The following is a 23,894-nucleotide window of genomic DNA, read 5'->3' on the forward strand; positions in this document are numbered from 1 at the left end:
ATGACTTTCATTATTTGTAGTCTCAGTGGTTGAATGGAGCCGATTCCCATAGCTGACTAGCCCTTTCACTCTTGTCACAAATTATCAGTGTCTTTGGTGTTGGCATAATCATCTATTGTATGTGAAACCATTTGGGTGATATGCCACTCACTCTTCATTTTGTGGCCCGGAAGGGCCTAACGATAAGTGATCATGATGAAGGAGGATAATATATACAGGAGACTTTTAGTCAATAAGAAGACACATTTTGGTCATTATTCTTATTTGGTTGAGAATTTCAGCCATGTGCGGTAACTAATCTCACAAGCCATTTTTCCACCAAAACGAAAACTTGCATTTATTCTGCTTTCAAGGATCACATGAACATTTTTTTAAACCAGAAGAGGAATAGCAGATGTCTCACTGTTCATTTCATTTGGAGGCATCTGATGTTCATAATCAACATTTTCAAATACGTTCAAAGCTGCCATCTTGTGGTAACGTGCTATTCAATTTTTAGCAGATATATTGATAAAAGTCTGACTAAATCTGAAGACTAGAAGGAAAGTGCCCTGCAGAAATACCATTTAGGACATGTCAGAAAGCTCTATTTTGAAGCTGACATACAAAGACTACAAAAATGTATTTCCATGTGTAATGTACTTAATCTAATTGATGAATAACAGTCTTACTCATTTTGCTAACCGTTTCTATTTGAGAGCTATCAGATTTTATTCATTGTCCTTTCTTTCCCTCACCCCAAAGCTAAAGGTCTAAAGTTTCTTAGTTCATAGAGGAAAAAATTAAGAATAAATTTCTGCTTAGTGATATAAATTTTGAGGTTAATCTTTCTTTACTGAGATATCTAGAAGTCTCACTCTCTTCTTTAAAATTTCCTTTTAAAAAGTCAGAATCTATTGAAGAGCCACAAAGGTCCTCTGCTGCCCCAATCCTCCCCCCACACATATCACACTTCTGGATAGAATCATTTTTTTCCTTTATGTTGCTTCTGCTTCCATATTCCTAATAGTGTATTTGAAATTCAGAATTATCAGTACAAAAAAAAAATAGAGATAGCATGTTTTAACATTCTACTGTGGATAATAAGGACTTGGCTTTTATCCTAACTCAGTTTGGTTAATCCGTCCAGCAGTGCTCTCGTTCCGTAGGTCAGTTTAACTTCACTTCTTCAGGCAATCTTTCAATCACCTGTCTAAATTAAGTAGCTTCTACTGGATTTTTTTTAAGGAAAGTACACTGTGTGCTTCTTTCATGCCACTGTAATTACTATCTTGATTTTTTTTTTGCTTGTTTATTTGTGATAGCAATACTCCAAGTTGCCACAATCCCAAATTTATTCTCTCTTATCCCTTACTAATAGGATTCTGACTTTTTGGGGGGGATTTTTGGGGGGATAGTAATCAACTAACAAATGAAGAAAAACAAGAAAAGTCCCTTGATTTTCTACATTCCCTTTCTACGTAATAAACTTTTAATGAGATATAGGCAGAATTCTTGGGTAGATATCCATTTCTGAGCAAAAAGAAAACTTCTGAGGGGGATAGATAAAAGGTCTGAGAATGGAGCAGCCATTTTGGAGCACTGACAGTATAGATAAAAGGATGGAGACAATATGCTATAGGTAGTGGAAGAAAGTTAGAAGCAGCTTCAGTCCTTGAAAGTACCATTGTACTTGGACTCTCTGCCTTTCAAACTTATTTTGTGAGGAAATAACGTATTCCTAATAAAGTACATTGTCTTTTTGTAATTCTTTCCCATTAGGTAGTAAGTTCTAGGAACCCAGGAATACTGTGAAATTTGTTTATCCTGGTAGTTCCAGATCATATTTTTTTAACCTCAGCAATATTGACATCTTGATCTGGTTAATGTTTCTACGTGGAGGCAATTTTGTGCACTGTGGTATGTTTAGCAGCACCCCTAGGTCTACCCAATAGATGCCAGTAGCAATCCCACACCCAAATGACTCTTTGGTTGTAAATTGCCCTCCAGTTGAGAACCACTAATTTAGAGGATGGGTTCAGTGCTCAGGATTTATAAAATTGTTAACTAATTAGATGTGAGGATTGAGAGAGACTGTAGAATTTAAGAGCGACTTGCAAGGTGTAGTATTGCATCGCGTGAAAGATGAGGAAGCACATTTTAGTTTGTCAGTGTTTCCCTTAAGCTGTGGCTTTAAAGTTGAATAGATACTCCAGATGTGACTCTAACACCACAGATTTCTGTTTCTGCATTAGTGAAACACAGCATCTCCTTATTTGCTCAATACTTTCCCTCCCTTTTCCGTAGCATAACATTTTCCCCCTTTGTTGTTGCATCGCACTATTGGTTTACATTGAACTTGAAATCCACTAAAATCTCCTGGTTATTTTGTGAAGAGTCCTGCTAGTTCCTGTCTTCCTTCATCCTTTAATCTTGCACTTGGGCTTTTGAAGAGTCAGATTTTGCATTTTTCCTTTTTTACATTTTATCTTTTTTATGTCAGGCTCTGTTCTTTGTTAATATATTTTACTTTTTTTGTTCTTTTTCTATTTCATATTAGCTCTCTCTGACCAACATGATGTTCTATTGGTTGGTTGGTTAATAAAAATTTTGGCTAGGAAAAGGACAAAATGTATAACATTTGTATACTCATGCACTGAGCTCGGAACAAAGGTCTTAGAACCAAATCTTGGAACAGATATTTTAATGGTCAAAATCTTTCTCCCTGCATCCAATTTAAAAGATTACATAGAGCCGTAAGTGAGCACTGTCTCTGTAATCTGCTTCTAGGAATGAAGACAGTATACAGCTTCAGAGGGGCACAAAAGTAATAGCTACTCATTTTTTATTATATACGAAGGTCCAATCAGGCATTCTTACTCACTCTGTTTAGACTATAATGCTTAGCTCAGTTGGTGGCACTGTCATATAATGGGTGCTAATGCAATAGAGCAAAATTTGTTTAAGTGGTATGGAATGTGCTTTCCAGTGACCGCATAATAACTTCATTGACTATGTTTTAAAATAAAACTGAAGGACAGAGAACAGTAGAAAATATCCAAGATTGCAAATGACTATTATTTAGGGAGAATAATGTGACATATTGCAGGAAGAGTAATGGTCACCTGATGGATGAAAACAACTCAAAAGATCATATAGTGCTATAAAATAAATAGAAGTCCTTGAATGAAAGAAAAATAAAGCAACATATTTAGGGAGAAATGATCAAAGCTACATTTACAATATAATGGGTGCAGCTCTCTCTTACAATTAGGTTTTTTATTTTTATTTTTTTTTAGAATTAATGTTTATGTTTTATGACAGGCCTTCCTCCTCTTTCCCAGGAACTATTTAATATCAACTAGTCTCTTTGCTTCTACTGTAATCTTCCCAAATTATTCTTAATAGAAATTGTTTACAAACATCACCACCATCATTATCTTTGTGAAATATACTTTATTTGTGACTCTTCCAGGCTCCCTCTTGCCTGTCTAATGAATTCCAAATTTCTTAGGATTGTGTATAGGACACTCTGATTTTATTTCTGAGTTATCTTTCTGTTCCTCTCCATGAAAACTATACTATAACCACACTGACCTACTTTATATTTTTGAATGTTCCATGCTCGTCCAAACTTCTGTCACTTTGCTTCTGCTGTCACTTCAGCATGGAGTACTGTTCTAGTCTTGTATTTGGTAAACCTATTAGCTTTCCTTGAAGCCCACATCAAACATGACCGTCTCAATTTTATATTCTTTACTTTTCTCTCCCTAAACCCATTGAAATCTGTCTGAAATCTAGGATGTGCCTAATAAATGTTTATCAAATGAGTACTTAATAAATCTCTAAAAATATGATGTGGTGAGCTTAGTTTTATTGATGTTTATATAAAAAGAAATCTTACATTATACACTAATTTATCTGAAAAGCTATGAGCATATAATATTTCAATAAATCAAAATGTATTCAAAAAATCACAGTAGCGCTATTTGAAAATTAAAAAGAGACTATTATTATATGCATTCTCTTTCACTAACACATTTTGTCTGTTTATCTTTTTTTAAGCAGCCTTAAGAATGCTTAATATAGGGAAACCCACTAACCAATTGTGTGCACATGACTTTAATCTTGGTTCTATTTTTTGAATTGGGAATATCAGACTCCCCATTTTCTATAGTGTTATAAGTACTATAGTTTTACTGAAAATGTTTGTTCACAGTGATCAGCCTTTAAACTTCTTTACTGGGAATATTGTTTCAGGTAGCCCAAGATCAAAAATAGTAAAAACAGTTTAGTTAGGAGAAAGGAAGAAAAAAAATTAATGATAGTCTTGCACAATTGCATAGAAAAAGGAGACTGACGAAATAATATTTTTAATATTTTATTTTGAAAACATACAAAAGGCTGGTAAGTGATAAGAGAACGCTATTCGGAATAAACACAATGAATTGAATGGTAATTGTAGAGCACCGTATTGTGTGTTCTCCACCATTGTGGCTTACTTGTGAACCTCTAAGATATTGGAAGAGGAACTAACTGAGAGATGAAATGTGTAAGTTAATGTGTAGTTCCTTTTTCAGTGAATTAAGAGGTAGAACGTAGTGGCTAACAGAAGCAGTATTAACTGTGTTTTAGACAAAGTGAAGTTTTCACCACTCCAAAATGTGATAAAGATCATGATTTTGTCACGACTTTGAACCTTAGACTGAAACATATGCTGATGCTCAAAGGGAAATTGTAGTTTGAAAAAGTCAATTGGGATCCCATTTATAGCTACACATCATTGATTTTAACTAATAAATGTGGCTTCCTATGTATCTGTTGTTCAGTGTCAATGAACAGAAATATATTCACATTTTAACATTGTAGAAATTCCTACTCATGTATTTCAATCAGAGATTTACTATCATGATTTTTTTATTTATACATAAACAAAGCACAACAGTTTATTTACATTGTCATATAGTTGACCTTTAAAACATGCCAAAAATCTTCACACTCTCTGCTTAAATACCATGGAGTTGGTGCAACCTACCATTTTTTTAAAAATCTCTACCTTCATGACCATTTTCAGAAAAACTGCCAATTTTTAAATATTTGGGGTCTTCTCTAAGATAACTAAGCTGCTTCTCAGCTTTTCTTACCATGTGTTCAGGAAGCTACTTTCTTAGATTCAGGGTTAGAGTTAGGGCATGTGCCCGGTATTTTGCAGTTCAGGGACCTCTCCAGAGGGTTAGGATTAGATTTAGGGTCAGAGTTATAGATCAGGGTTAGGATGTGTGCCTACAACCTACCATTTTATTTTATTTTTTAATGTTTCAAGTTTTTATTTAAATTCTAATTAATGTACAACCTACCATTTTAAATAGAGTTGAAAAATAGAACCAATTAACAATTGTGACTCTCCCTAGCTAGAAAATAATATTTAGAGTTTTAATTCTAATATGTGCATGCATCAGGAAGAAAGTAATGGAAGGAAAGAAAATACAGTAAGAAATTTAATCTATTATTTTTCAACCAGGTGGTTTTATGATACTAATACATAAGAGAATTGGTCATTTGTTATTAGACCATAGATTGATTAGGATTCTGCATTTTTTCATAGTCGTCAGCATAGTGTTGATACTGATCAGTGAGAAGAGGTTGATTCGCTTCATCCATGTTGCTTCTGGCACGAATCAGGCAAGAAGCACCCGCAAAAATTACTGCAACCAGTACTAAAGCAGCAACTACCGCTATGGTAACAATCTCAGGAATACTAAGATTCCGACCTATTGGAGAAATAAAAGGAGAACAACAACAACAACAACAACAACAACAACAAAAAAAAAAAACCAGTAAAATAGTTGCCACCCAAAATCAGGTATCTTGAATTTAGGCACCGTTGTAGGCATTTTACCAAATTCTTCATACGTAATTTTTATTGGCCAGCATTGCTGATGATAGCCTGTCATCTTAAAGGCACTTTCTAATTTCTCATTATAAGTGGACCCTATTGGGATACTTATTATTAATTCCATTTTAAAGGTTGAGAAAATGATGCTGTAGAGTGAGTCATTTGAGGTCACTTGGTTAGTAGGCACTAGAGTTGGTTTCGAAGACCAAGTCTTTCAAAACCCATGTGCTGTGCTCTTCCACTACAACTTACTGCCTTTGTTGAGAAGAGATTGGAAAAGAAGCAAGAAATTTTCAATTTCAAAATCTAAGAAAAAGTAATACAGAGTATCTCACTCCATTTTTTTTTTCAGAATAAAGATAAGGAGGCACCATTATATAGTAGAAAAATTGGGGCATATTACATGGGCATAAGCTCAAAATTCATCCTCTCTGCCTACTAGAAATGTGATCTTCGACAATTACCCTATCTAAGGTAATTATGGCTGGCCCTTCTTCCTTATTTGTAAAATGAAGATTACAATACTTACCTTACAGGGTTGTAGGGATTAAATGATAGTGCGCTATAAAATCAACTTAACTCCAGGTCAGAGTGGGCTCTCAACAAATGTTAAATTCAATCTCTTTATCCCAAAATAAAAATTCAAATAAAACCTTTTAAATATAAGTAGAAAATATAGGCTGTAGAATATTGTGATTACCTTAAAAGTCAATAAATTTGTTTTTGGAAATTTCCACAGTAAAGGTACATTTTCAATACTCACTTGGCCATTGAACTTCGTAAGTATATCCCAGATTGTCTGGAGCGGTAACAAACATTTCTACGTTGGTAACTGGAGGCCAGAATGGTACCATATTGTATTGTCTATTATGCCCAATAGGGGCATTTTCCAATGGAAATGTGGATACATCTAAAATATGGCAAAGACATCTTGTTAATAGACATGATAAAGTTAGTATTAATAGATTATTATGTTCTGAAGGTGATCCGAAATATTCTAGGATAACATAAAAATGTTCTTTTATATTTTAAACTGAATAAAGACATAAAAATAGTGTCACTACTGAAGAACAGGGAATTGCATTAAACAAAGTTCAAATGCTTTGAATACAGCACTAACATAACATCCAATAGATCAAGAAAGTTTGAAAGCAGGGAAGTTTTAGTATTTTATCATCTATGGTGATCATTAATTGTTCTATTTTTAAATTACAGAAACTTATTTGAAAAAATTAATTAAACTTATTTTTCAAAGCTAAAAAAAGATGGACCTGTAGTTTGTTGTAGCTTCATTTAAAATTTAAATATGAGAGGTCCTGGGGAAGTTTGTCCTTGAATATGTCCTGTGGAAGTTTGTCCTTGAATATGAACATATCTGTATAGTATTCTTCACTTTTCTCTTTTATCTTCAGAGATAAAAATATTAACTTATTCCCAGATTTTACTCTATTAGAAAAAAACACTTAAATTTTTAAATCAGCGTCCTGGAATATTATTTACTTCCTGCCACCTCTCCTCTTTCTACTTAAATACAAGTTACAGGCATTTATATTATTAGTGAGTTTCTGCCAGCAGGGATAAAAGGAGTGGTATGTTCCTTGTGGCAAAAGATTGTTCTTTTTTGTTGTTGTTCTAATTTACGTTGATACAACTAAACCAGATGGGATATCTCAAAACCAGAGTTGGAAGGGGACTTGGGCAGGACATGAGTGGGAATATATTTAGAAGAGTGGGATATATGAGAAATTAGATTTTCTGTTTGCAAGTAATATATTACTTGAAGAGTCACTGTGATCCTGGAAAGCACAGAAGAGTATTTTAGCACCTACCTTGAAAAATAATTAATCATAGAAATGGCATATAGCGTTTATTTTTTTGTAACTTTTAATTTACTGTGTATTAATGCTAATTAAATATTTATCTATTTAAATATGCTGAGCTCTTACCAATGCCAGACACTGGTCTAGGCACGGAGGTGATGGCACTAAACAAAATAGACAAAATGCCTGTCTTCAAGGGACTCACAATTTTGTGTTTTATTGTTAATTATTTACTAAAGTTAGATATTTAAGTTAATGATTTAGATAACTCTTTGACTTTCCATTTCACCTTTTTATGAAATCCTGACTTGATCAACCTCAACCCAATTCAGCATCAGCTGTGTGATAGTTATACCCATTAAAATGAATGGAGGAATAATCATAAAAATAACACACAATAACAGATTGTCATAAAATTTGCCTATACAAGACCCTGTAGCGACTCCCCCTCTCACAGGTTCATCCAGCATCCCTCAGGATCTCCCCTGTTGTCCCTCTGACCTTATTTTCCACCATTTTCTCTCCACTATGCACCGGTCACTGTGGGCTCCTTTGTTCATCGAGGGATGATCTTCCTCCATGTATTTACATAGTACTCCATAAAGCCTTTCCTGATTTTCTATTTCTACAGGCTTTCCCCCATCTAACATATTATATATTTATTTACATATTTTTACTGTTATTTCTACTGACAACTAGGTGAGTCCCAGGAGGGAAAATATTTTTGTGTATTTTATATGCTACTGTATTTCTGGTACCTAAAAGACTATGTAGGGAATTGTAGGTGCTCAAATACTTTTTTTTCCAGCTTTACTGACGTACAATTGACAAAAAAAAAATCGTATGTATTTAAGATGTATGACATGATTTACAAATGGTCAAGAGGTATGGGAAAACTGTTGAATATCACTAATCATTAGAAAACGCAGATTAGAAACATAATGATAGATCACACGTTTTATGATGGCAATTATCAATAAGAGAAGAGATAACAAGTGATGGCAAGAGTATGGAGAGATGGGAGCCATTGTGCACTGTTGGTGGGAATTGGCGCAGCTCCTGTGGAAACAGAATGAAGTTCCTCAAGAAATTAAAAATAGAACTACCATATGATCCAGCAATGCCACTTCTGGGTGTTTATCTAAAAGATATAAAATTAGTATCTCAAAGAGATATCTGCACCCATGTTCATTGCAGCATTATTTGCGATAGTCAGGATATGGAATCAGATAATAATTGTGAAAGGATTTGAGTGTGTGTGTAATTACTTCATTTCTCAAAGGGTATAATAGTAGTGATTGGTCTGGAAAATGTATAAGCCGCTTCTTCTGAAAAACTCACTGAACTTCTGGAGTACTATATTTAAAACTTAATTCACATGATTTTCATTAAAAAAAGAATCGAACTAAGTGTGCACATGGATACAAAATGTTAGTGAATAAAAATTAACATATTAAATAAAATTTGGATGCTCTATATTATACTACCGCATGTCTAATGAGAGGATTCTTTAACAGACATTATCCTGTGAATGACTATAATTTCTCTTCAGCTGTAAAATAGAATTCTTTTTTTTAAGTTTTTTATTTTTTTATTTATTTATGATAATCACACACACACACACACACACACACACACACAGAGAGAGAGAGAGAGAGAGACGGAGACACAGGCAGAGGGAGAAGCAGGCTCCATGCACCGGGAGCCCGACGTGGGATTCGATCCCGGGTCTCCAGGATCGCGCCCTGGGCCAAAGGCAGGCGCCAAACCGCTGCGCCACCCAGGGATCCCATAAAATATAATTCTTATTCCAATCTGACCCTAGTAATCTTATAATCTTAGGATTTTTGAAGAGTTCTCACTATTTATAAAAACCGTTTAATACATTTTGAAAAAAAAATTCCATCCTCCACTCAGACTTATTTTCAACAAAGACTTCTGCCATATGGAGAGTTTTAAAAATTTTTCCAATCTTTTTATTTTCGCTCTAACATAGTTGTTCTATCTGATTGTTTTTCAAGGGACATTTGCAGGTACATGGAATGTTTAAGCAGGAGGCTAATTGTCAGTGTTTAGTGTTCATGAAGTTTGTAGGTGTTAACATTGGCTTGTCCTATAATTTTATGGCCATATTTGTCAGAAATATGTTTCAGGTTCCGTATTTTTTGTTTATGGTAACTTCCCCTTCACTACTAGGCAAATAATTGAGAGACCATATGCTATTTATAGCACAATCAAAGGGAGCAGGAAGAAAATAAGAAGCAAAGGTGTTTATCTGGTTCATCAATGACCTTTAGCAAATTGTTATGAATGTGAAATAATGATCTTTTCAATCAAGATATATTTTCATGGTTGAAAGAAAGCTCCCCTTAAGAGGTTTGTGAGAGAAACCAAGATTCTCGACTTCCTCTTACTTCTTAAATAAGTGTTAAATAAGAAAAACTTACTAACAGCAATGGCATTGTGAATGGCTGAATAACTATGGCCTGTATATAGTCTGGTTCCCAGAAGTGTATGTCCAACGAAAGTTTTTGTTCATTCCTAAACCTATTAACTCCAGTAGGCTTGTTAGTGTCATAAAAGCAGTAGAGCTAAACATATGTAAAATAATAATTGTGATTGTGAAAAGAGAGGGATGTTGTTTTGTATTAAACATATGAATGCTTAGGAAAGATTTGTTGAAGATGAATGCCTAAGATATTGGGAAAGAATTAAGAGTGAGCAATATGGTTATAAAGATAAGGTGGGCATTATGAAAATCCAAAATAATACTGCACTCATGGCATCTCAAGGGTGGTTAATTTCTAGTTTCACTTTGAAAAAAATAGACATTGTAAGTTGTAGATAATTCATTATGGTTGTAGCTATGTATCTAAATACATATGAAAAAACGTGGCACTCCAATCAGTGAATTCATAGCAGATTGATGAGTGAATATTTATATGTAAGTTATTTGTTCCTTCATTGATTTTCTGATGGAACATATGATTTTGACCAACACATTAGTTAATAGTCCTAATCAGGTTAGAGGCTTCTACTGTACATACACATACACAAACATACACACACTTAAAGAAATAAGAGACTAAATGAATTGGATAGGCAAATCTATAGATAATTAATCCCCAACATTATATTTAGGTGTGTGATGAAGTAAAGGTGCAGAAGCCAAAATTTAGAACAGTTTTGAAACATGAAAATGCATGATGTTTAACCAATAGAAGCACTTTCATTGTTTGAAAAGTAATGTGAGCCTCTTAGCTGAGTAGAAGTGAAGAGAAAGTGGCCTTTTAAATGATATTTTAAAAATGCATTAAATGAAATTGAAAGATATTTTCTATGCTGTGATAAAAAAAAACATTAACTAATCAAATTGAACAAAATTTCCATTTGTAAGAGGCCAGAAGTAATAGAAATCAGGACTGGATTGTGAGTATAATTTTTTGTCTTTTAGGTATTGAAGAAGAGCTCAGTAAGATTTTCTTACTCACAATGAGAATGTTCCAAAAAAAAAAAGTAGTGCAGATGTTCATTAGAAGATACGGGGAAGAAAAAATTAGGAAGCATGATAATTATCTTTTCATACTAAAAATAAAAAGGGATTATGTGCCTCGTCCAGGTGAATGCTAATAAATAGCATCTGACAACCATTGTAAGAGATGTTTTGTCTGCATTTTCAAAGTAGTTTGGGATATTTGGAAACAGCTAGATATCATAGCTCTTTTATCCCAATTTTTAAAGTGTAGTGTAGATGTGTCAGGTGCTTACTCTGTAGTGATAACTATACCACCTAAACAGTCTCCTTGCTGAGCCTGCAAAAAAGAATATGAAAACGTCTCACCAGCCTTATATCTCCTCAGCCATTCATCAAAAACTGCATCAGTGAAAGTATGTAGGAGAACAAAAATAGGATCATTTGGGGATAAATGGGTTTGTCCCCCTGTTCCATTCAGAAATAGATGAGCCAAATTGTGAAGGCTTCGAATAGCAGGGTCATACTTTCCTGTGGGATCACTGTAACCTAGATATAAAAATAGGGGTGAGAATAGTAAAAATCATCACAAATATCTTGCTTCTCAAATCAGCAGCAGTGATTATACTGGGAAACAATTTTTCCTAAGCTTGTCAGGCCAATTTTTACCTTAATATAATAGCATTGCCTCTTTGTACCTATGGTTGGTGACATTTCTTGCTATAACCAGAGCTAGGTTAGCTTTAAGCTAGTGGCATGACATTCTAAATGTAGCCTCTAGGTTAAAAATAATGACCTGCAAAGGATACCAGTCAAAATACATAGAACACTCTATTTTGACAAGGCAAACATTGGTCTAGTGGAAATAAAGACAATGGAAATCTTGAGCTTCTACTATAAACTGCTGACGCAATTGGGAGAACATCTCTCTGATTGTCCTGAAATTAAATTGCCAGATACGACTTCAGTTTTCTACCTTATTCCTTTTGACTGTCAGCATGTTGACTTTTGGAAAGTTACCTTATTTTTGTGGAAACGTCACAATTTCTCAGAGCATTATTATCATCTCGGTACTAGTTTTAAATATCTGGAAAACCTTTTTGTCGAACCATTTATATAACTTTTGATAATTATCTATTTTCTCTCTATATAGAATGTATTTCCCATATTCTATATGATACATATATGATATTCCCACCCAATAGGTGAATTTCCCATATTACATGTATTATTTGCATTTCTCATGTTATGTATTCTCCATATTATATATTTTCCATACACATTTTCATAGTATATATATCATGTATATACATTGGGCAGAAGGGGAGGATAGAGCACAAAAAATAGAGGGTCTATGATGTGGGATGGAGTGATAAGTGTTCCTGTTTGGATTTAAAAATCAGAGGTGGGAGAGCAGGGAAAGCTTACATATTATAAAATAAAATTAGAATTTAAAATATATTAACCCATTTGTATAATTATGCTTACTCATTGATTTAGTCATGTTTCATACATTTATTCCATTATTATTTTTTATTTATAACCTGTTTAAAGGTTGCTTGCAATGTACATAGCGTGCTGGTAGGCACTGGTTCTTTCATACATTCTGTCAGGAAATCAGTATAACTTGTCTTTTGATTGGGTTTCAATAAGATGCAATTTGCACATTCTTTTAGAAATTAGTGCTTGTGGCCTTAGTTTATATATACCAGTTTAGTCAAAACATAGTGATTATTTATTGAATAATCTCCAAATCAGTACATTCATATTTAGTTATTAGAATTAACATAAAGATAGAAGAGAATGGTATACAGTTTTGATGACAAAAGGGGAGAGAATTGAAAATAATGATTAGATTTACATATTGAGTATCTCAGATCATGGAGACAGAGAGATCAATTCCCATTCTTTTTCTGGGGGAGGAATCTAATATGTTTAACGCTATATTTAATGTGAATTTTAACAATAAAAGGTTTATAATACATTAAATGTGATTCTGTTGTTTTAAAACCTTAAATACATATCAATAATGATTTAGAGTTATCAAAGTTTATAGTATAAAGAGACCAGACATAGAAAATTTGGATTTGTAATTGTGCTCTATTCCTGAGTATCTTGGGATCTTCATTTTAGCTCTTTGGTCTTTAGTTTACTCAGCTTTAAAATACTATGAATTAAATAAGGAAATCAAATTAAATATCATTACATGCTAATTTGAATTTTAATAGACCTTTAAAAAAAGTTACAGGACAATACAAACTTAAGTGAAATATATGCCCCAACCAGGCTTTATTGGCTGTCAACGAAATGTTTAGAATTTTTTGTTATTTTTTAAGAAAGATTTTTTATAAACTCTCAAATACTTGAATATTATTTGACTCTACTAGAATTTGCTATAGCTATATACATACTGATCAGCCACCTAACAGATTTGAGTTCAAATACTTTTTAGGTATTTAAGAGATTGAAGAATAATTTCTAAGCGCTTCTCCTCTATAATAATTAAAAAGAGTTTCATGGTCTGACACTTTTCTTTAAGAAGTTCTTTCTTGAGCAGAGAATTGTGACTACATCATAACTGGAGGCAGCATTCATGTAAATTCACAGGATCTGTATGGTTTTTCAAAGATTTTTCAAAGAGATCTGAATGTGAATAGTTCAGTTAACTGTGAATTCAAAGCACTGATTTCTTTTACTTACCTTCCACTGTGTTTCGGAAACTGTTAGTAGAATTGGAGTAAAAAGGAGGGGTGTCAAATAAACCAACTTCCAAGCACTGAGCGACATCCTGTGGTTCAGGAAGACGTTGCACCATTGGTCTAGCCACATTTCCAGCTGGATTTCTCCTAATTGGCCCACCCTCAGTACCTGGGAAAAGGATGGGGTATGTAAATATTTATAGGATACTTAGAGATCTGATCTTTGCTCTTTAATTTTTATACATAGCAAGAACATTGAAATATAGGTTTTCCTTGGTAGAAGACAAAATGTATAAAATGCATACTTAGGGGCATTACAGTGAGAAAATTTCTGCTCCCATTTCTGGGAGCAGAGTTAGATGTGTGATTTGTAAAATCATTGGAAGAAAAAAATGATCACAGTAACAGATAGAGGTCCTGGTATTTATTTAATGAATGTATATTTCTGTAATGAGACTATATTAACATCAAAATTCCTTGGAAAATTGAATTTCACCAAAATAACCTCGTAAACCTAAATTCCACACTGAAATCTATTTCACATATATATGAAATTTTGTACTCAAATGCTGTTTGTTTCAAGTCTTCAGAGAAATGCAGAAAAAAATCTAAGATCTCTTTGGTAGGTGGTCTACATTTCAATTGATCCATATTTTGCAGCAATTAATGTAAGAAATAATTAAATTTTTTGAAAGGCAGTAAGACAAGCAGGCAAACAAAGCTGTAATATTAGAAGTAATAGGATAGATATCTTAAGGAAGCCTCGGAGGGAAGAATGGAAAGAAAGAGAGGGGAAGAGACAGACAGGAAGGGAGAGAGGGAGACAGAGACAGAAAGAGAGAGACAGAGATAGATTGAGAGACATTATCAATCCCTTCCAGTTGGATGACTCCAGAAGGGTGTCATTAAGGAAAGGAGATTTGCAAAGAGCCCTGAAGGACTGAGGAGAATTTTCAGGTGAAATAGGAGAAATGTTACAAGTCAAACATTTTAGGCAGAGGTAATAATAAGAGATGATAAGCTTTCTCCTATCTATAAAATAAGCTCAATCAGAACAAGAACTCTGTTCTGGCTCGACAGTACAGCCCTTAATCTTGGCACAGTGCCTGGCATATAATAGATGCTAAATTGTAGCTTGGAGCCTGTTGATGTATGGAAAGATCACATTTGCTCTAAAGGGCCTGTTTGGGAACTAGCTTGCCTGGAGTACAGGGCAATGTAAGGTGGGAACATTGAACATTCACCATATTGTGCAGAAATAAAGAGCAGTATGAGAAAGTTATATTTGATTCAATAGTAAATGAAGAGAAGTCTAATGTAGGTGGGAGAGGAGGAGATTGGTTAGGAGCATTTTGCATTTGTCTGTTCCAGTGGTCTCCAGAGAAGTATGTGTGTGTTCTAAGAGTAACAGTAGATGCAGAATAATCCACTGGGTTGGGAGAGGTGATATTACAATCTCAACTTGCATTCATTTTACCTCACTCATAAAGCTTCCTATATTGTAATGTTTATAATGAACATAATGATTAGTACCTGATGGATTAGCATAGCAAATTTATTTACATAATATAAAAATAAAAACATGCCAATACTGAGATTGGAAAGTAGATGAACTTTTGTAGGTTATACATTATTATTAAGACTTTCAGAGACCATTGTCTAAAACTATCAATTCAAGCTTATGATTTAGAGATTATTATTTGGGAGCTGTCAATAAATTCCAATAAAAATTATAGATTGCATGAATTTTAAAAACACTACATTCTAATTTGCCCTCGTGTAGTTTCATAGTGGAGAATTCCAATAGTAAAGAAACTAGTTTAAACCAGTTTAATTTAACCCAGGGCCATTTAGATTTGTTTGCACCTGGACAACCTCTGCCAGCCAATGTACCTAAAAACATCATATGGTTTGGAGTCCTATGGAGTTTTTGTGCAGTAAGGAATGAAAAGTTCTGAGTGTCTGAAGGAGAAAATAGATGGTAATACTGTGTAGAAAGAACAATATTTTTCATGTGATGAATCAAAGATGATGTTTTACTGGCTGGAAGAGACTTAGGTGTCAATAAATCACTCTTTCGAAGTACCAGGTTTGGCGCATTAATGGAACAGTGGAGAGAAATCATGCAACAAGCACATGAAATCACAGGCATGAAAGATGCAAGGAAGATTTGCTCTAAAAATGCACATGCATAGCCGTCCCATAAAAGATGATCAACAAAACCACAGGAATGGATCATTTCATCCAAGAATAACAATACAGAAAAGAAAGAATCCCTAGGAGAATTAAATAAGATAACGTATTAAAGCATTTGGCACCATATCAGATACATAGTATGTGTTGAATAAACTATTAGTTTCCTTTTATCTTTCACAACCTAATAAATAAAATGCTTGGTATTTATATCTTGAACTAAGGTAAGGCGTAATCTTCAAATTTGTCTCACGTAAAATACATAATCTTCAATTTTTCATGAAACTACGTATCCTGGTGTGAGACATATACTAATTGACAAAAAAAACTGTGATAAAAACTTCTCTCCTAAGCTATAATTTTGTTTACTCATTTTAAATGTGCTATAGTTTGGTATCCAATCATCTGTATGATACAAAAATGTCTGGAAAAAATTCCCAGGCCAAAATACAATAGCCTCCTCAGAAAGAGGTTAATGTTTTGGTATCTAAAGATATATTGATTCTCAATTTCATTTCAAGGTGGGATCACTCATTCATCATGCCAGACAAATTTTTAAAAAATGTATTCTAAGTTTTAAACTTCTACAGAAAAAAATTCATATACTGTCACTTCCCTTATTTCTCTACACAGCTAAATCATCTAATGGTGAAAAAAATCTACTGATTTTTTTCTATTTAGAATATTCTCTTTTTAAGAATATCCCTTTTTTAAAAAGATTTTAGTTATTTATGAGAGAGAGAGAGAGAGAGAGAGAGAGAGAGGCAGAGACAAGCAGAGGGAGAAGCAGGCTCCATGCAGGGAGCCTGATGCGGGACTTGATCCTGGGTCTCCAGGATCACGCCCTGGGTTGAAGTCATCACTAAACTTCTGAGCCACCCGGGCTGCCCAAGAATATCCTTTTTTAAGTTTATAAAGGAATTTAATATTTTAAGCTTAAAAATATGTAAAAGGTACTATGAAGATAAATAAAATGAATTTCCATAAATCTAGTTTTTGCATGGAAGGACAAGTTTAAAATAACCAAGCATGCCTGAAGAAAAATAAGATGGGATAGGGAGACTCTAATAATTAAGACTTTGTGTTAGTACCACAGAGACTAGTAATGTGATCCAAAGAAGAGAATGGCACGCTCAGGAACAGATCTGCATGCAGCAGAAACTTGACCTGAGGCAGAAGTGGCATTTAAATCACTGGAGAAAGGATGCTAGCGAGGACAGCTGGTTAAGCATTCTCTTTATGTGCTCGCTTTGAGAGAAGTGGAAGTAGCTGGCAGACCTTTTATGTGCAGTATCTTTTCTCTTTTCTTTTCTTTTTCTTTTCTTTCCTCTTTCTTTCTTTCTTTTTCTTTCTTTCTTTCTTTCTTTCTTTCTTTCTTTCTTTCTTTCTCTTTCTTTTTCTTTTTTAAAAAATATTTTATTTATCCATGAGAGGCACAGAGAGAGAGAGAGAGAGGCAGAGACACAGGCAGAGGGAGAAGCAGGCTCCATGCAGGGAGCCCGACGTGGGACTCAATCCCGGGTCTCCAGGATCATGCCCTGGGCTGAAGGCGGTGCTAAACCGTTGAGCCACTGGCGCTGCCCTATTTCTTTCTTTTTTAAAGATTTGTGTGAGAGAGAAAGATAGAATGTGTGAGCAGAGGGAGGAGCAGAGAGAGAGAGAGAATCTCAAGCTGACTCCCCGCTGAGCAAGGAGCCCTATATGGAGCTCCATCCCATGGCCCTGAGATCATGACCTGAGCTGAAATCAAGAGTCAGGCACTTAACCTACTGAACCACCCAGGCGCCCCAGTATCTTCCTTTTCTTAAAGATGTCCCTCATTATCACCTTCTGGTTTTGACCCTCTGGACCAGAATTTTACTCTTTGGGCACTTTCAATCTTTCTGTGTATTTCAGATTTCCCAGGGAAACAATTTTCTATGAAATTCCAACACAAGACACATGACTACTAAGTAGTTCTGAGTGTGCTAAGAGGATAAATTTTATATAATCATACATTTCCAAAATAAAAGAGTGTGCAGCGCACTGACCAAATTGCTCAAGAAAATCAGTGTAAAAATGTATAGAGACTTTCTGTTCTCCCTGGAACCTTAGAGAATGCCTTGAATAGCTCCTGTGTTCAATGAATATACCTGTACATTGATTCTCTATAGCAAAAGTAGATTTTATTCTGCAGTCCTTAGTAGAATGAAGGGCCTTCAGACAGCACATTTAATCCTTTATTTAATAGGGAATTCTGAATCCTGGATGTCATTTGGAACTTACTATTGCAAAGGGTTCCCAGGGTATCATAATCCTCCAAGGATTCGCAGACCACTCGCCATTGAGAAAAGACAGAGTTCAGGCTTATAAGAGTGGAATCAAAGTTGCTTCTTGATCCCATCAGGTCATCAGTGCAAATGTCACAGACATTCTTCCCAGTTGCAAAATTCCAGTAGGGGAGGGAGAATGAAGGATCCTGCAACATTTCCTAGATCACAGAAATTCTTGTTAGCATTCTCGGCTTTTGTTTAAAATTCTCCCTCTTTGGTGTCTGAGGAGCCAGAGGAATTAAATGCCTTATTTAACAAAGCTTCTAATATACTACAAGGAGTCATTGAGGCACTAGAGAGACTGGAATTCAACTCATTATAGAGAAGTTTCTGCAAATGGTTTTTTTTGGAGGGAAAAAAGTCTTCCTTTCTTCTTTAAGCAGGTAATTACATCTCTCTTGGTTATGCCAAAAAATATTAATAATAACTTCCACTCCTTGACATTTTACCTCCTTTTGTTTTCACATCTTTAATTCAAGCATCACTACATCTGGGTCTGGAGCCACATCTAGCCTTTAAATATGTTCTGTAGAGCAACACTTTTTGCTTGGTTTCTGGCTTTCAAAATTTAATTTAAATGACCTTAGGCCTTTAGATTATGGTTTTTAAAGGGTTTTTTGTTTGTTTTTATGTGGGTTAGCAAGGATAGAGGAAGAAGCCTGTGGATTAGAGTGAGGCAAACCTCAGTGGTACATTCCAGTTTTTCCAAGCACCAGTTATACAGATTTGACTTTTCATAGGTTACACAGGCTCTCTCACACTTACCTTATCTGCCTGGGCACTGAAGGTGTTTTACTTAAAGACCCCTGCCTCAGAATCTAAACTGTTAAGACTTGGATTTCTGCTTGAACCTAATACTGTCAGGAAATATTAAGTGGAAGCAAAATATTTTCTTTGTGCATACAGTTCTTTAGACCAGGGACCAATTTTCCCTTCAGAGCTGACCTCAACAATTTTAAAAGTACTGGACTCAAGATCACATGCTCATTTTATTGAGTTCCCTAAAACACACATTTATTGTATTTGTTCTCATTCCTTTAGGTCTTTGGAGAGTTACGTTTAGAGTGTGGGATTTAAATGTAGAGAGTGCCATTGTTTTATCTCACCTCCAAAGCATTTAGTACATTTCTGCTTTTTTTACTTTCAACCCTTTCTAGGAAGCATTTCCTTGTCCTCAGGGTATTTTAGAGGACCAAAAGCTTTCCAAGGCATCCTTGGTTATTGATCTCCGGGGGTTTAGAGTCTTTGTTAGAAGCCATTGTTCTGGTTCACAAAAATTAGTGACAGCTTCCAAGGGATCATTAAGAGTCAGTTTGTGGTTCAGAACTGACATTTGGGAGCTGGAACATATTCATGTGGCATTTCAACTGTGCATTACATTTAGACTGTAATTTGTTGGATCCCTTGTGCTGTTGGGTTTTAAAAATGTAAGTCATAGAGGTTGAAGTTTACACAGGCAAAATCGAAGCTTTTAGATACTTTCCACCTGCCCTTTCATTTTGGCGTGCCCATGGGAAAATGACTTGAAGGCATGGAGATCTGGAGTTGATTACAAATGACCGATTTATCTACTTATAATCTACTAAATGTCTTACTTGTAATCAGAACTATAAAATATGCAGTTCAGAGTATCAGATGAATTAATTTAATCACTCTCAGCTTGCATATATTTGGACTACTTTCATACCAATATTTTATTCTGTATTTTAGTGTATTAATTCTCTCTCTTCTAACCATTTATTTTCTTGTGATAATGCTGAACACAAGCATACTGTGAGTCAATAGATGAATCTAAGCACCTTTTATGCCCTCAGATGTTTTTGGATTAATTTTTAGATTTTAATTTGAGGAAAGGAATACATTTCATCTAGAAAATGAAATCTATTTGTGGATTTCCTAGTTGAGATCTAATAATTTAAAATTTCATTTGGAAATACCAGTAGTTTTCTCAAGAAAAAGCAGTTGGTAAAAGAAACAAGAAAGCATCAGTATTAACATGAGGTTACAATGTGGTTTGAGCTTCTCTGCTTACAAATAAGCAGGAAATTCTTATGTTTGGGGTGAGGTTCACTTTATGCCAAAAAAATTGATGCTATTTAAGTAAAAAATGCTGTCTGATTGATGTGATGTTTTTAGTTGGTTTCTTCTACAGGCTTTGCGGTGGAGTTCAAGGAAAATATGACAATATAAATGGAAAAGATTTTTTTTTATAATTTTAACCTTGTAATATTAGAATCGTCAGCCGTCATGCTGGGGTATATATATGGGAGTTGGTAGACTGAGAAGTGTATGCACACTTGTTTCATCCAAACCAGGAGGAGGGGGTATTAGTTTACTGTTGAGAAGGAAGACATAGCAAATGAGACTCTTTATTTGCAAGCTATACGAAGATCATTTTTTCAATCACAGAACTGTAGACTATGTCCGACACTTTAAATCACACCTCCAAATGTCTCAGCTGGCTCCCTCATCATCAATACTACTTTCTTTTCCCTTCACAAAGATAACGATTAATTAATGAGTAAGTAAATCAGTACAGGGAAAAACCTCACAGAATGTCAAAGGCAGATTAATAACATGAAATTGCTTTGCCATTACATGTTCATTCAGGTTGTTCTGAACACAATGAATTAAGATGACTTACAAACAAGCCACATGTCTGAAAAGGACCTGCAAATTGAAATGTTTCACACATACCTGCATGTCTCTCTCCAACTGCAGTAGGTGGTATCTGTGCCATGTGAGAAAAGCTGGTCCTTCATGAGAGAAATCCACCTCACCAAAGCTTTCCTGTCCTGGCCCAAGGAAAGTCTTTTTGACTGAGTAATAGTGTGTCCAAACAAAGTAGTTATAAATGGAAATGTTCTCAAACTGTGGTGTGTTGCCATCTGGCCCAAATATTTCTTCTGATCTCCTGGTTGCAATGACAAACTGAGGATGAATTGTGCGCTTTGCCATATCCAAGGCCTGGACAAAGTGGTTCTTCTCTTCTGTATTCAAGGCCAGGAGGTTTCTCCTGACTTCAAGGGTACAAAATTCAAACATGAAAACATCTGTCTTGTGAGCATAATCCTAATACCTTGTCCCATTTACCCACTAATGATAATTCACATGTATGCATTAATCATTTTATACTTTTTAAAATACCCCTTACTAAAATGCCATCTTTAAGCCTGCTTTCTTCCCATTCACTCCCATGCCCCCGTACTCTAGGATTTCTGTTAGCTTTCTTTAATCTGTGGACTTTCTGATTCTGTGTTCTAGTGTTTATTTCTGCTCACCATTGGTATATTTGGGAAACTGTCTACCTTTTTAAAATCATAAGCTTTGCAAAAACATAGCGTAGTGGTTAAGAGCAGAGACTTATTTTATGACTCTGAACACATTTTTCTAAGTCTCAGTTTTTTATCTGTAAGGCATATATAAAAACAGTATCTGCTTTATGGAGCTATAAAGATTAAAGAGTACATGCATAAAAAGCAATTATATCAGAGCTAGCCTCCTAACAAAGACTCAATAAAAGTTCTGCTACACCCTTGGTCCAGTGTTTGGCACATAGAAAAAAAAATATTGCTAGATTTACTACTTAGAGCTTTGTTGTTCACTATTTCGTAGGACACAGGTGGGGCTCATCATGTAAAATGGCTGACCTTGGGTCATCCCAGCGGGCAGTTTCCTTTTGGGTTAGCAAGGGTAGTGGAAGAAGTCATGTGTTAGAGCTAGACTGACCTCAGTGGTGAATTCCAGGTTTTCCAGGTCCCTGCTATAGGGACTAGACCTTTTTGAACCTCACTTAGGACAATGAACGTAACTACCTTGAGAAGTTACTGAAAGGTCTAGTCATAAATACCTAGCACCATTCCTTGAATTGGATGGTTGCTCAGTAAGTGTTTTAGAAGAAAATCACATCACTCAGAAGATCTGAACTTTAACCTTGACTCTTTATTTATTTATTTATTTATTTATTTTTTTATTTATTTATTTTTTTTTTAACCTTGACTCTTTAAACTGTATAAACTTATTAGCCTCTCCAAGTCTCAGGTTCCTTAACTGAGTTATGGGATTTCCAGGTGTTCTTTCAGCTCCACTGATTTAGGCTTCTATTAAGAGCATTGAGTCTCAGGAAGAACTGTGTATACATTCATATCCTACTTACCTGTGAGGACCTTCTGATCACAGGCAGCTCCTCTCCATCCTGGACGGCAAGTCCCACAGTTGTGTCCTGAGAAATTGCCATTGCAGTGGCAGGTCCTGTTGAAGAACCGTGTGGGCCAAACCTCCCGATCATCTCTGCCATCATGGGGGTAATGGTGGCTGTGGGGTCTGGAGTCTGCTATCACTGCCTCACACCTCCCCCGCCCTGATGAGGAGCCACAGGGGTCAGTCCCAGGCCCAGACACTGGGGACAGGTCTGGGCAACACACACCATTTCTCAAGGCCTCAACAGTGGCACACTCTCTTGGGAATTGAGCCCAGGTCTGATGGAAAAAAAGCAGGAACAAGAAGATGCTTCCCAGAGAGAGGAGTTTATCAGCTTTCATTCTGCTTTAAGCAAGAGTGAAGAACAAATCTCTGCTCTGCAGCCCTTTGTGTAGGGACTGAAGCACATAAATAAAAATCAGGCTGAAAAGGAGAAAACAAAATGAAATTATGCAAGTTTTCTTTCTTTCTGTACTGTTATAAACAGGCATGAGCCCTTCCCAACCCCCTTCAAAATGCTTTTCGTATCAGTAAAATGACATTTCCAGCAAATCATAAAAATAATAATTTACCTTTAAAAAGTTGACATGTATAATACCTACATAATTAAATCTGTCCTAGCATTTATTTTTCATTTTAAATTTCTATTTATTAAAAAAAACTCATCATAGATGTTTTTTATCAAAAGCATTCATTAGCAGGTCACAGCCATTAATTACATTTAACTATGAAGCTGGAAGAAGAATTGGAAGCAGACTTTCAGCAAGTTAATTTCCGTGACTTAAAGTCTCCCATCCTAATGGAGTTTTGGCGGGAGTCCACCCATTCCCCATAGAGCTTCTCTCCAGTACCTTACACTCCGGAGGGGATTCTCTGATGAGCCCCTCTTAGAGCTGGGTGTTTTATATTTGCTTCTCCCCTGATGTCAGAGCTGTTAATTGCATGTGGGTTTCTGCTTGATAACTAATCCCAAATCTGCCCACCCCAACTGGGAGGGGCTGGTCCTCTTCCCCCCACCCTTTACTAATCCCCTTTCACTCCAGTGAGTTTTTTCTGCCCTTTAAGTACTTGGTTAGCACATGATTCCCTTTCCCACTGATTTTCTTGTGATGCTTAAAGTTTTAAGAAAAGGTCAGAGGCACTAATTTGGAATACCAGTCAGGGAAACTAGAGAGCTTTTGTTTTCATTGTAGAGATTTAGGCTTTTTCCCCTTTGATTTTGTATTTTTCGAGGATGAAATGATATTACTTACCTTTTCTTAGTGACACAAGAGCTAAACTACTACTTGTATCTGATGGTAGCTTTTGATTGTGTTTGGTCTT

General features: G+C 35.2%; 1 protein-coding gene across 1 annotated transcript; it reads right to left on the reverse strand.

Moving 5' to 3' along the window:
- Nucleotides 1-4,347: 4,347 nt before the first annotated feature.
- Nucleotides 4,348-23,515, reverse strand: TYRP1 (tyrosinase related protein 1). Its single transcript, XM_055302725.1, has 8 exons — nucleotides 23,423-23,515; nucleotides 22,528-22,994; nucleotides 21,069-21,391; nucleotides 18,325-18,529; nucleotides 13,868-14,035; nucleotides 11,537-11,716; nucleotides 6,639-6,785; nucleotides 4,348-5,750 (listed from the first exon to the last, which is right to left on the reverse strand). The coding sequence occupies exons 2-8, from the start codon at nucleotides 22,910-22,912 to the stop codon at nucleotides 5,545-5,547; spliced, it is 1,614 nt and encodes a 537-aa protein (XP_055158700.1). The 5' UTR covers nucleotides 22,913-22,994; nucleotides 23,423-23,515; the 3' UTR covers nucleotides 4,348-5,544.
- Nucleotides 23,516-23,894: the final 379 nt, after the last annotated feature.

The sequence above is a fragment of the Nyctereutes procyonoides genome, unplaced genomic scaffold, assembly GCF_905146905.1.
Source record: "Nyctereutes procyonoides isolate TBG_1078 unplaced genomic scaffold, NYPRO_anot_genome, whole genome shotgun sequence".
In the NCBI taxonomy this organism is placed as follows: Eukaryota; Metazoa; Chordata; class Mammalia; order Carnivora; family Canidae; genus Nyctereutes; species Nyctereutes procyonoides.

Excerpts from the sequence above, each read along its gene's own strand:
- TYRP1 (XM_055302725.1), bottom strand. The coding sequence starts at position 22,912 with ATGAAAGCTGATAAACTCCTCTCTCTGGGAAGCATCTTCTTGTTCCTG. Across the intron at positions 11,717-13,867 it reads TTTCCGAAACACAGTGGAAG|GTTACAGTGATCCCACAGGA; the intron begins GTAAGTAAAAGA and ends TTTTATATCTAG. Across the intron at positions 5,751-6,638 it reads TTACGAAGTTCAATGGCCAA|GTCGGAATCTTAGTATTCCT; the intron begins GTGAGTATTGAA and ends TTTCTCCAATAG.